The sequence below is a fragment of the Diabrotica virgifera genome, chromosome 2, assembly GCF_917563875.1.
Source record: "Diabrotica virgifera virgifera chromosome 2, PGI_DIABVI_V3a".
NCBI lineage: Eukaryota > Metazoa > Arthropoda > Insecta > Coleoptera > Chrysomelidae > Diabrotica > Diabrotica virgifera.
In genome coordinates this window covers 107,215,937-107,230,348 of record NC_065444.1, presented here as the reverse complement: position 1 = coordinate 107,230,348, position 14,412 = coordinate 107,215,937, and the positions used below count along the sequence as shown (strand labels likewise).

At 33.8% G+C, this 14,412-nt stretch overlaps 1 protein-coding gene across 4 annotated transcripts in view; it reads right to left on the bottom strand.

Moving 5' to 3' along the window:
* The window catches only part of LOC114334693 (protein c-ets-2-B-like), a 168,443-nt gene that overhangs the window by 59,299 nt on the left and 94,732 nt on the right, over nucleotides 1-14,412 (bottom strand). For 2 of the 4 annotated variants that reach the window (XM_050643940.1, XM_050643942.1), the window contains exons 3-4: nucleotides 5,047-5,091; nucleotides 1,864-1,935 (exon numbers count right to left, since the gene is read on the bottom strand). In XM_050643940.1, coding sequence (XP_050499897.1) covers nucleotides 1,864-1,935; nucleotides 5,047-5,091 — 117 coding nt within the window. The remainder of the gene's footprint in view (nucleotides 1-1,863; nucleotides 1,936-5,046; nucleotides 5,092-14,412) is intronic. The other 2 variants (XM_050643941.1, XM_050643943.1) reach the window with 1 other exon arrangement.

The following is a 14,412-nucleotide window of genomic DNA, read 5'->3' as shown; positions in this document are numbered from 1 at the left end:
ACATGGTACATTGGATTTATAACATGGTGGTAAAACCCTCAATTACATATTATGCATCAGTAGTATAGTGGCCAATATAGTGCAGCAAAAGAGTGCCATTATTAAATTAAGCAGGTGCAAAGACGTGCTTGCCTCGGGATCACAGGGGCTATGAGGTGCACACCAATGGCAGCTATGGACGCATTACTGGATCTCCGTCCTTTGCATATAATTATAAGAGGTGAGGTTACAAATGTATATTATAGACTGCGAGAAAACCTGAGCAATGTACCTAATAAATGAAACTAGCGATGCCGAATGGATGATGATTTCTGACCATATGACATCCAGATGCAAGCCTGAAGTATCTTTTCAAATGGACATTTGCCCACGAGAGGAATGGGAGAGAGTAAACTCTCGACCCAGACTGCAGAGTTACACCTGGTATACGGACTGGTCTAAAACTGAAAAAGGGTCGGGCGCAGGAATATTCTGTGGTGGTGGAAATTTCAACATTTCTATTCCACTAGGAGAATATTCCCCTGTATTTCAGACAGAGAGTTTTGCAATCTTGCAGTGTGCAAGAGAAAACAACTTGAGGGCATTCGAATTGAAGCGGATCAACATATGCACAGATAGCCAAGCAGCCATTGGGCTCTCATAAGCCCTACGGTGAACTCTAGGCTAGTGTGGGAACGTCGACACGAACTTGGTAAATTATCGCGCAACATAACAGTGTTACACTGGTATCCAGGGTTCCAGGTCATTGAGGCGTATACGGCAACGAAAGAGCTGGCACTTGCTAGGAGAGCATCAGCTACAAAATACCTGGGTCCAAACGTAAAAAAGTCTGGATCCGAAGCCGACACAATTCACACTGGGAGTGTGTACCCGGTCAAACACTTGGCAAGATGTATATCGGACGGACATGTGCTAGTAGGGCTGAATTACTGCTGAAAACAAACAGGAATCAGCTCAGAGTCATATCAGGTTTCCTTACTGGGCATGCGTCATTTAAGGGACACCTGCATACAATGGGGCTGTTTCATGAAGACTTGAGCTGCAGACTCTGTAGCAGAGAACCTGAAACAGTCAACCATATCTTGCATGACTGAAAATACATATGGCAGCCACCCACTAGATCTGTATAAGCTAGTACACGGTTCCAGAATTCTGGAATGGGTTTCATAAAGGAATGGAAGATATACAATAAGCCAAGGGGCTGCAGTACGACCAGTTCATAATAGACGGCTTTAGGGAAAATAGAAAGTGAAAGAAATTCCATGTAGACAGTGTACGGATAAGCATGCACATTGTGTGAAATTTTTATTAATTTAAGAATTTTGCGGACTGCATATTTTAGGTGAGGTTTGCTAGTTCAAATGGGAATTTATAAGAGTTTATATCAACAGACAATATTATAAATTAGTTTTTATAACACTCTTACCAAGACGTCTTCTGTAACTTTTCACTGCTCGCGTTTTTTACACACATGTCTTCCCTTTCGTTAAACAGTCATGCAATAGTCAGACTACTATTACCGTTGATTGAAATATTGATCTCAATCAACGCTATTACTAACCAACATGATTCCTGTCATTTAACATGTTCTTCGTGTTCCACTCATTAAAATGCGCAGTTGGTGATAAAAACCAGTCTGATTTTTGCATGAGAGTTTAATGAAAGAAAGGGTAACAAATCAATTGGAAGTTCTGTCCGACAAAATACATCTGACTAGACACCTTTAAACTATTAACAAATTTTCAGCTTGCTATTAATCAACTTTTTTTCTTATGCGGGATCCAGACCTATATTATCATAGATCAAATTTACCGAATGGTTATACTACTAACGGTAAATAAAATTAGAAAAATGTTTGCTTACCGTTTGGAGATGTCTGTTGAAATTCTGATTCAGTATTATAAGATTCACTATCATCTGTACCGCAGCTACTACCTAAAAACCAAGTCCATTAAATGAATTTCACATGATTTTCACATCATTTTCACATGATTTTCACAGTACATTTTAGATTATTTTAAGTTAGGTATATGGTATATAGAGTTATTTATAAATGTTTTCTTATTTATTAAAAAGCAACACGTAATAATTAATTTTTTTTTCTGAAACGGACATATTATTTCTTTATTTTCTTTATTCCTACACAACCATTGTTAAATTTACTACTATATTTTGTGGCAATAAACCGCAATTTTCATTTAAAAATACTATATTATACAGGGTGTCCAGAAACTCTCCCGACAAACGAAAACCGGAGATTTCTCAGATAATTTTAAGACAATTTAACCCAATTCACCTAGTTCTTTGAAAATGGCGTCTGGGAATTAGTTTTTCTTAAATATCTCCAGAACGATTCTGTTTAGAAAATTAAAGATTTCTAGTACCGGCCTTAGGCGCCCGTTTTGTGTAGGGCAACGGGTATTTTACCGCATAACTTTTTTGTCTTTAACTTCTAAACATTTTTGACACTGGATTATTAAATTGTGTGGTTGTCTGGTAGGATGCACCGTTTTCTAGAAAAATCGATTTGAAAATTTTTCGTTTAGTGAATTTGAAAAAAAAATATTTCAAAAAAAGACGGTGTATTTTACCCACTTAAAGCAAGAGTGACTTTTAGTACTAGAAAAGCTCATAATTTAATCATTAATTGTCAAAAATGCTTAAAAATTTAAGACAAAAAAGTTACGCGATAAATAACCGTTGACCTACCCAAAATGACGCATATGACCGGTACTAGAATTTCGCAACTGAGGAAATCGATTTATCTCTGTAAGATAAATAAACGTACCAGTTTTCGTTTTTCTAAATAGTTTCTTTTGAATTTTTTTTTAAGTTGAAAAAATGTTAAAATGTTTTTTAAGTTAAAATGTTTAAATTGATTTTTCAAGAAAACTGTGCATCCTACGGACTTAAAGCAAGATTACCTTTTAGTACTAGAATACCTCACAATTTAATTTTCCAGCATCGAAAATGCTTAGAAGTTAAATATAAAAAAGTTATGCGATAAAATATCCGTTGCCCTGCCCAAAACGGGCGCTTATGACCGGTACTAGAAATTTGTAATTGATGTAATCGATTTATCTCTGAAAGATAAATCAGCGTACCATTTTTCGTTTTTCTAAATAGAAACGTTCTGGAGATATTTAAGAAAAACTAATTCCAAGACGCCATCTTCAAAGAGCTGTAGATCCCATAGGAAGCATTTTCGGACTAGGTGAATTAGGTTAAACTTTCTTTAAATTATCTGAAGAATCTCCGGTCATCGTTTGTCGGGAGAGTTTCTGGACACCCTGTATATGTATATGTTGTTTCAATTTCCACCTCGAAATTGTTTTGAAAATATAAATTACACAAATTTTTGACACCAAAAATATTTGAGTATACAAACATGAATACATGGTACAATTTTGCCATCAGACAAAACACATTATAAAAGGAAACAAGATGAAAAAGTGGTATTAGTAATGTAATATAGGTAATCAGTGTAAACTACTAAGTGTAAAGCTTCTAAGAGGAAGACCACAGATGAGATGAGTAGATAACATAAAAATAATAGCCGGAACAAATTGAAAGTATGATACTCAGGATAGAGATCGATTGAAGGAGTTGGGAAAGGACTATGTTCAAACATAGAAGGCTAAAAAGAAACTATATTTTGATCTCCGTGTAGGGAAAGGATTGGTTTTTTATCGTTTTGCAGAATTATTACATTTTACGATGTATTGTTTTGTTTGGATTTAGTTGTTAGATAATATAATCTTCCCATACATGGTTTTGGTGTTCTAGTAGCTTTTGTTTAACCTAGCGGCGTCTAGCTGTTTAACTAATTTTCCTGTTTTTTACCGCTCGGTTGAAAATATTTTAGTTTTTCACTAATGGCTTTAAATTTTCCTCGGGTGGTTGGTATCTCTTCAGTTCTAGTACTACTTTGTAGTAAATTAGTTATTGCCTGACCATATTTCTGAACGTTTTGATTGAATTCGTTTTGAATATTTATTTACTATGTTTTCGTTGACTATACTTGTGAATTTTCTATTTCCCAATTTCTTAACTCTAGTATTATTGGACTGTAAATACTTCTTCTTTCGTCCACACTTTATAAACTTTCGATTAAAGTCCAGGTTCTCCGTGTGTTAGTTCTGATGGCGTATTCGTTGTCAGCAACGCCAAAATCCACCCGAGTAATATATTTGCATCAATTTAGTTCCGAAAACCTTTGAAACTCCGGAAACTCCTTATCATTGAAACTGTATGTATCAGTATAACAATCATGTATTTCCACCCATTTTTCTATTGTAGCCTTTTTGCCTGACATCATCCTTGACACAATGCAAAAAGTTGCAAGTCTCTAGGTGCTGTATTTAAAAATCGTTTTATTCCGGTGTTTTCATTGCTAAATGCCCTGGTCTATTAATGTATATTTTTATTGATTTATGTGTACCTATACCTACATATTTCAACTTATTTTAAAAAATGTGAGGGCTGCTTGAAAAGTGTAATATTTATGTTTGTCTTATTTTGGTGAACAATTCCACCACTGCACTGTTGTAATTTTATTATATTGCTAATCTTTTTGTTTCAATAATAAATTATAGTGCCCTTCTGTTGAAGTTGACGAGAAAATAGAATTTATTATCCTTTTTCGTATATTTAATTAAAACCAACTAAATATTTCAAAATTTAACTTCATGTAATTGAAAATAGCAGGTCTTTTAATGACACACAATCTGCAAATTTCAGAAAATTTATTTTTTATTCGAATAAAAGTGGATAGGTAAATACGTAATTTTTTTATAATACGCGTATATACCCACCCATTCCCCACGGACTAAAGTCCATTATTTAGCTTGTTACATCATTGATGAGTAACAACAGGTGAAAAGCTTTGTAACAGAGTAACAAGGACCATTTCATTGTCAATAGCAGTGTGCTCTCTCTTTGCGCGTTTCTCCGACAGAGACGCAAAATTACGTCGTTCCCACTGGTACAGAGGGGTTAAATGCTCGCATTTAGCCCATTAATTATGAACAAGTTGGTATTACTTACCTTCTTGATGCCAGGGCTCTCTCCAATCCGTTGGGAATGAGCCTGCTGAAATGTAAGTACAACATTTTAGTCTTTTTGTCTCTGAATTAAAAGCACAATTAACAATATATGTTTATTTGAATAAATAATTTATTAAATATTCATAAAGTATGGTCTAATTTGTACAATGCGTATACACACAACCAAACTTATATGGAATCACCTGATATTTCTTATTATTTCAAACAATTTTAAAAGAAACATACGAAACCAACACACGAAGTCAAACAATATTTGTTTTAAAGCAATTTAATCCCTTTCTTCTTCTTCTTTAAGTTCCATCTTCTATCGAAGGTTGGAAATCATCATGGCTATACGGACCCTGTTGACTGCCGCTCTAAATAGTTCTGCACTACTGCATTCGACCGCTTTTTGCACATTTTGCTTTCCCCGGTGTTTGCCTTGCATAATAAGTTGTAATGATGAGTAATTTTGCCCAGGCCCGGCCCTAGGGATTTTGCTGCCCTGGCAAGCTCAGCGACCACCGCCCCCTACTCCACATTGTTGGTGGACCCATGACTCGCCACTTTCCGTCAGCGATCGTCATTTCCACTTTATTCGAACGATACACGCTTAAAAACACATTAAATATTTTCATGAAATTTTACTACAGTACTATAAATTAACACGTTTTAATGTCCAAAAACTCACTATCCATACACATAATTACACACTTACTTTGTTAAGTAAGTAGCACTCTTCTTACCTTGGCACGGGAAAATTCTTTTAATAATTCTCCAAGATCCAGGGACTCAGCTATTTCGTGTTCAATAGAGATTGTCGCTAGAGCGCTCAAATGTGCTCGTAAAAATTAGTTTTAGTTTTGAAAAGCTTCTCTCTCCAGGGGCCAATGTCACTGGTAGGATTCAGAAAATCCTCAAAGTAACACTAAAGTTGAGTGCGAAATCAAAATCATACTCTCCAATCATTTTCAGGGTACCTTGGGCTTCACAAACGGGGAAAGTACTTTGCGTTCATCTTTTAGATCAGCATAATTTAGATCTTTTGACTAATTAAAAGATCAAAAGTTAAAGCATCACATAGCTTAAAACATTTATCTAATAAATCACTAGCCGTCATATCCTTAATTTGGTTTATGTCGTACAAAAAATCAAAAATTTCACCATGTCTCTTAATTTGCTTAATCTATCACTTAATGCATTAACAGTTGTGTCTGTAATTTTTACATAGAAGATGACAAATAGACGATGAATAGATGCTGAGAAAAAGTTGTAAATTGTTATCACTAAGGAAAAGAAAGAAACTGCAAACTGTGAGGCTTTAGCACCATCGTTCACGACTAAGTTGAGTGAATGGCTAGAACATAATATGACAAAAAGTTCTTCCTTTTCATGTTCATGTTTGCCCCATTATCATACCCTTGCCCCCTTATAAATATCTTCCAAAGGTATTCTCAGTTCATTCAGTTTTTGCAAAATAACTTAAAGTCTTAGCCAGTGGTTTCCAGTACAGACAGAAATCCAAGAAAATGCCATTTGAATACTTTGTGAATAGAAACCTAAATCGACAAAACGTACAACAATAGTCATCTCTTCCACCCCAGAAATATTAGGTGCACAATCTAAAATTATGCTTTAATACTTTGCTGATTTCAAAAAGTTTAAAATTTTATTTTTGGTTTGGTCATGGAGGAGCTAAATGATTTCGTTTTAAATACGTTTTCCCAAGTAGTGATGCTACTTCTTGTTACTACCATTCGTTGTTCTCCTAATGTGCTCTTATAAAACTGAATCAAATTTTCCAAAGAGCTCAACAAGCTTTAAAAAATTACCATTGTTGTGATGAAAAAGTTTGTCAGAATCGCCCCTCAATGGAAGACACCGTCGTGCTAAGAACTCTATTATTGATATAAGTCATTGTATTACATTTTTCCAATGATAAGTTTCTGAATTTAGAACTTTTTGTGTTTCTTTGTGTATGGTTTTGCCCAATTCTAGTCTATTTGCTAGTTCTACCCACCGTCGCTGTGACTGTAGATGAGCTGGATACTTAGTGTATATCAAGTTGTGTAAGATGTGTATGGACAAAGCTTCAGCCATATGTTTTCAATTATTATATCCATTTTCAATAAATTTAATTTTAAGTGAATTTCAGTGACTTATGATTCCAATATTCTTATGCGATGAAGAAAAAGGCAGTGTTGTCGATTTCCCATCGAATGAACCTTGCAATTATTGTTATTGTTTCACTTATTTAATTCTCGTTTTTACAGTTGCATTTTTGTCGCTCTTGTTCATAATACTGATTTTTATAATTTTAAACACATAATTTATTATTTCTTCAATTTCAAAAATTTACTGTCCTCTAAAATTTGCCGCCCTAAATTCGCCGCCCTGGGCGGCTGCCCAGTTCGCCCACCCCTGGGGCCGGGCCTGATTTTGCCCTCTCATCATATGTCCTAGGTACTCAAGTTTTCGTCTTTTGGCAGTTAATATTATTTCCGCTTCATTTCCTATCCTTCTAGTTACTTCTACGTTTGACATTCTTTGAATCCATAATATTCGTAGGATTCTCCTGTAACAAAAAAATTCAAAGGCGGCTAACTTATTCAGATGGACTTGTTTTAATGTCCACGTTTCCAAGTCATAAAGAAAAGTAGAGAACACGTAACACCGAAGCATCCTTCGGCGTAGTTCTAACCTGCTATCCCGACAACAAATAAACTTTTTAAGTTTAATGAATGATGCCCAATACATCAAAATTAAAGAAAACAATAACATAGTCTGGAAATAACATTATTAGAATAAACGACAAATGTTAAAAATACAAAACAAAAAGTGCTAGGGATACTTAAAAATAAAACAAATCAAATCAACATGGAAAAAGACATATTAAAATTTAATTTGTAAGATGTACCTCATATACTAAAAAATCAGTTCGTTGTAGGTTTATTTGAAAAAAAAAATTAAGCAAACGATGAATTGAAGAAAAAGATCTTCTGTGTAAAAGGTATATTAGTTTGAAAACCCCAATAAAGGACTACATTAAAATACAGAACGTTTTAGCTCTAAAGAGAGCATCATCAGTGTTCTAAGCCTAAAATAAGTATAACCATAATTAGTGAAGAAAAGAGTAAAAAAAAATTAAAGCACTCATGGGAGTGCCGACAGAAGTGAAAACTTCTTATGTATATAAATTACAGGCTCAATGCTTTTCCACATCCAAAAAGAAGTGCTATGCTATACCTATATTATACATGGTGTCCAGAAACTCTACCGACAAACGAAGACAGGAGATTCCTCATGGAATTTTAAGACAATTTAACCCAATTCACCTAGTCCAAAAATGCTTCCTAAGGGAGCTAGAGCTCTTTGAAGATGGCGCCATGTAATTAGTTTTTCTTAAATATCTCCAGAACGCTTCTATTTAGAAAAACGAAAATTGGTATACATATTTACTTTCCAGAAATGAATCGATTCCATCCATTGCGAATTTCTAGTACCGGTCATAGGCGTCCGTTTTGGGTAGGACAACGGTTATTTTATCGCATAACTTTTTTGTCTTCAACTTTTAAGCATTTTTGATACTGGATTATTAAATTGTGAGGTATTCTAGTACTAAAAGATACTCCTACTTTAAGTCGGTAGGACACACCGTTTACTAGAAAAATCAATTTAAATGTTTTTAGTTTTGGGAATTTGAAAAAAAAATTGAAAAAAATTAAAAAAAAACGATGTATTTTACCAACTTAAAGCAAGAGTAACTTTTAGTACCCGAATATCTCATAATTGAGTAATCTAGTGTCAAAAATACTTAAAAATTAAAGACAATCAAGTTATGCTATAAAATAACTGTTGACCTACCCAATACGGACGCCTATGACTGGTACTAGAAATTCGCCATTAATAAAATCGATTAATCTCTGGAATATAAATAAATGTACCAGTTTTCACCTTTCTAAATGGTTTTTTTTTAATCTTTTTTTTTTAATTCAAAGAACGAAAAATTTTCAAATCGATTTTTCTGGAAGACGGTGTATTTTATCGACTTAAAGTAAGAGTACCTTTTAGTACTAGAATACCTCACGATTTAATAATTCAGAGTCAAACATGCTTAAAAATTAAAGACAAAAAAGTTAGGCGATAAAATAACCGTTGCCCTACCCAAAACGGACGCCTATGACCGGTACTAGAAATTCGCAATAGATAGAATCGATTAATTTCATGAAAGTAAAGATGCATACCGATTTTCGTTTTTCTAAATAGAAGCGTTCTGGGGATATTTAAGAAAAACTAATTACATGACGCCATCTTCAAAGAGCTCTAGCTCCCTTAGGAAGCATTTTCGGACTAGGTGAATTTAGTTAAATTGTCTTAAAATTACCTTAGGAATCTCCTGTCTTCGTTTGTCGGTAGAGTTTCTGGACACCCTGTATAAGCGTTGCGTACGTTCTAGGCTATTTATGTATACATATACATAATATACAGGGTGTCCCGAAAAGATTGGTCATAAATTATACCACAGATTCTGGGGTCAAAAATAGGTTGATTGAACCTCACTTACCTATATACAATAGTGCACACAAAAAAAGTTACAGCCCTTTGAAGTTACAAAATGAAAATCGATTTTTTTTCATATATCGAAAACTCTCAGAGATTTTTTATTGAAAATGGACATGTGGCATTTTTATGGCAGCAATATCTTAGAAAAAAATTAAAGTGAAATTTGTGCACCCCATAAAAATTTTATGAGGGTTTTAATCCCTTAAACCCTCCCAAACTTTTGTGTACGTTCCAATTAAATTATTATTGTGGCACCATTAGTTAAAGACAATGTTTTTAAAACTTTTTTGCCTCCTAATACTTTTCCGATAAGCCAGTATTTATCGAAATATTTTGAATATTTATCGAATCGACCACATATTTGTATATGGTAAAGTACGCTTATAGAGACCTGTTAATAATCTGAAAATTTATTTATAATTTACATTTTTAGGTATATTTTGAAAAAGAAGCTACATTTCGATAAAAGTTGACTTATGAAAAAAAGACTAATAGGTAAAAGTTTTAAAAACACTCTGTTTAAGGTAAAAAGTTTTAAAAACACTAATAGGTAAAAGTTTTAAAAACACTCTGTTTAACTAATGGTACCACAATAATAGTTTAATTGGAACGTACACAAACATTTGGGGAGTTTAAATGAACAAAACCCCCATAAATTTTTTTCGTAAATGTATTAAAAAAGAAGCCGAATCTCGATAAAAACTGGCTTATCGAAAAAAAACTAGGAAGCAAAAAGTTTTAAAAACATTGTGTTTAACTAATGGTACCACAATAATAAGTTAATTGGAACGTACACAAAAGTTTAGGGGAGTTTAAGGGAACAAAATCCCCATAAATTTTTTATGGGGTGGACAAATTTCACTATAATTTTGTTTTAAGATGTTCCTGCCGTAAGAATGATACATGTCCATTTTCAATAAAAAATCTCTAATAGTTTTATATATATTGAAAAAATCGATTTTCATTTTGTAACTTCAAAAGGCTGTAACTTTTTTTATGAGCACATTTGTACTAAGGTAAGTTAGGTTCAATCGAACTATTTTTGACCCCAGAACGTGTGGTATAATTTATGACCAATCTTTTCGGGACACCCTGTATATTATGTACGTACGAAATTTATTTCGGCAAAGTGATGACGGTCGCAAACTCGATACTTTTTTTCTATCTAAAAAGTGCACAACATCCCTACAAAAGTTTTCGCTTCAAAAATTTATTTCGTCGAAGCAATGACGGTCGATAATTCAATACTTTTTCTCCATCTAAAAAGGGCACAACGTACCTAAAGAAGTTTTCACTTCAAAAATTTATTTCGTCGAAGCAATAACGGTCGCTAATTCAATACCTCTTTCCCATCCAAAAAGTGCATAACGTCCCTAAGGAAGTTTTCATTTGAAAAATTTATTTCGCCGAAGCGATGACGGTCACTAATTCAACACTTTTTCTCCATCTAAAAAGTGTATAACCTCCCTAAAAAAGGTCTCTCTTCAAAAATTTATTTCGTCGAAGCAATAACGGTCGCGATGGCGGTCGATAATTCAATATTTTTCTCCATCTAAAAAGGGCACAACGTTTATAAAGAAGATTTCACTTCAAAAATTCATTTCGTCGAAGCAATGACGATCGCTAATTTAATTTTTTTTCCCATCGAAAAAGTGCAAAACGTCCCTAAAGATGTTTTCACTTCAAAAATTTATTTCGCCGAAGCGATGACGGTCGCTAATTCAACACTTTTTCCCCATCTTAAAAGTGCACAACGTCCCTAAAAAAGTTTTCACTTCAAAAATTTATTTCGTCGAACAAATACCGGTCGCTAATTTAATACTTTTTCCCATCTAAAAACTGCGCAACGTCCCTAAAGAACTTTTCACTTCAAAAATTTAATTTATTTCGCTGAAGTGATGACGGTCGCTAATTCAATACTTTTTCCCCATCTAAAAAGTGCACAACGCCGCTAAAGAAGTTTTGACTTCAAAAATGTATTTCGCAGAAGCAATCGCGGTCGCTAATTCAACACTTTTCTCCATCTAAAAAGTGCACAACGTTCCTAAAAAAAGTTTTCACTTCAAAAATTTATTTCGCCAAAGCGATGACGGTCGCTAATTCAATACTTTTTCCTCATCTAAAAAGTTCACAACGTCCCTAAAGAAGTTTTCACTTCAATAATAGTATTATTATACGTACATTAAAGTAATGCACGTACAAAATTTATTTCGTCGAAGCGATGACGGTCGCGATGACGGTCGTTATATCAATATTTTTTCCGCATCCCAAAATAGATTTTACATTTATTTTAAATTTAAATACTTTTATACAATTTATGTATACATACTCATAATATAGATACTTACAAAATTTATTTCGCCGAAGAGATGACGGTCGCGATGACGGTCGCAATGACAGTCGCCAATTCAATTCTTTTTCCCCTATCCAAAAATCGCACAACGTCCCTTACGATGAAGCTCGCGATGACGGTCGCGAATTCAACGTTTTTTCCCCTATCCAAAAATCACACAACGTCCCTAAAGAAGTTTTCACTTAAAAAATTTTTTAAAGGATGACCAAGATAAAAAATTATGTTATACTTACAAGCTCTACATGCTAAGCCACCAAAAATACATGGGTTAAAACCCTTAAAATGCCGACCAAAGGTCTTACATTGGCACATTATTTATTAAACCCTGGCGATGGGTGAAATTTAAAAGGTATACCTCAAGGCACCATATGACTATACCACAAGCATGTGGGTGGTTGAGTTGATTTCTCTGTCTTCACAAAGAGAAAGGTGAAAGCCAACTGATTACAGGTGACAGGTGTGAAATCGTTTCTGACTAATGACAGTAGAGACAGACAGTAGAGACAGACAGACACTCTTTCACACAGAAACGCTTTCACACCTGTCACCTGTAATCAGTTGGCTTTCACCTTTCTCTTTGTGAAGACAGAGAAATCAACTCAACCACCCACATGCTTGTGGTATAGTCACATGGTGCCTTGAGGTATACCTTTTAAATTACACCCATCGCCAGGGTTTAATAAATAATATGCCAATGTAAGACCTTTGGTCGGCATTTTAAGGGTTTTAACCCATGTATTTTTGGTGGCTTAACATGTAGAGATTGTAAGTATAACCTAATTTTTTATCTTGGTTATCCTTTAAAAAATTTTTTACTCTTCTCTTCACTAATAATTATGGTTATACTTATTTTAGGCTTAAAACACTGATGATGCTCTCTTTAGAGCGAAAACGTTCTGTATTTTAATATAGCCCTTTATTGGGGTTTTAAACTAATATACCTTTTACACAGAAGATCTTTTTCTTCAATTTTTGTAATTAATGGTATACAGCCAGCTAGAGGAAGATTGTTCCTTATGGAATTCAAACGATGAATGGGTTGCATGTGTGAGTCCATTTCAAATGGGTTGTAGAAATAAATTTCAGACTTACAATCTTTTTATTGAATTAAAAGGACGAACGGACCGGTTTCGGACAGTACAATTTGCTATCCATCTTCAGGTCTTCGGTAAAGGTCCTCTCAAAAAGATGCCGGTTCAAGGAATATAGTAGAACGTATGTAATACATAGTAGAACGTAGTGTAGTAGGATCCGTCTATTCTACTATATTCCTTGAACCCTCAACATTTTGAGTGGACCTTTACCGAAGACCTGAGGATGGACAGAAAATTATAATGTCCGCAAATGGTCCAGTCTTCCTTTTGACTCAATACAACAGATTGTGAGGAAGTCTGAATTTTTTGTTTACAATCTATTTAAAAATTAAATATGCCAGTCCACAAACCATACATACTCATAGACGTTTCACGACCATGTTAATCTTTCGGATCGAATTAACGCCATCTCTTGATTGGAATGGGAACTAAATTGACAAATTTTAGTTATACTACATTCGCTCTCGCGAGATTTTTTTTGAGACATTCGGAATAGGAAACATACAACACAAAAATTCCTACCTCACACTATTAACTGCTAAAATCAACTCAAATGAACTTAATCTTTCATTAAAAAAAGAAGAATTATTAGAAATAGTGGGAGTGTCTACTAATCTCATAAAATTTTGTGAAGTTTATTTCTACAAAATATTTTTATTTTGTACAATAAATAATTTTCTCATTTGCTATCAATACATTATAATGGTTTAAATAAATAAATATTGATTGGCGTAAGGTTTATGTTATTTTTATGTCTGTTTACTATTAATAATATTGGATATGAGCAGGTGCGTTGGTTTTGTAGTAATTTCCAGTCACTTCTGACAACTGAATTTTTCAAAAAAGAAATTACTAACGTCAGTGTCAAAAAAAATCTCGCGAGAGCGAATGTAGTATATGTAGGAATTTCAAATTATAAATTTTGCGGGATTTTTGATGAAATTTCGCAGGAAATTAAAACAACAGAAAGACAATTCAATGTTTTATTCAATGGTTTACTGAAAACTTCAAATGTTCCAATTTGTTTTCAAAATGGTATAAACACTACTGCAGCCTACTGCCATGTGTCACGTGAAAGCACTGATGTGTAATATTGAGTTGAATGAAAATCTTTGAAATAATCTTGTAGGATGATTGTTTAGATAAAACCTTTTAATCTTTTACAAACTTCCAAAGGCCAAATATATAGGCTCGAAATGTTGATGACACACTTGTCTATTGGAATAAACTGTTTCAGGATCTATTATGTTGTTTTTTAAATGTGGAGAAACACAACACGGGATGATCAATGTAAACTAAAAATTCTACTCACAAAAACGGAGAGGAGGTTAATAGAATGATCAAAATTGTGATTAAA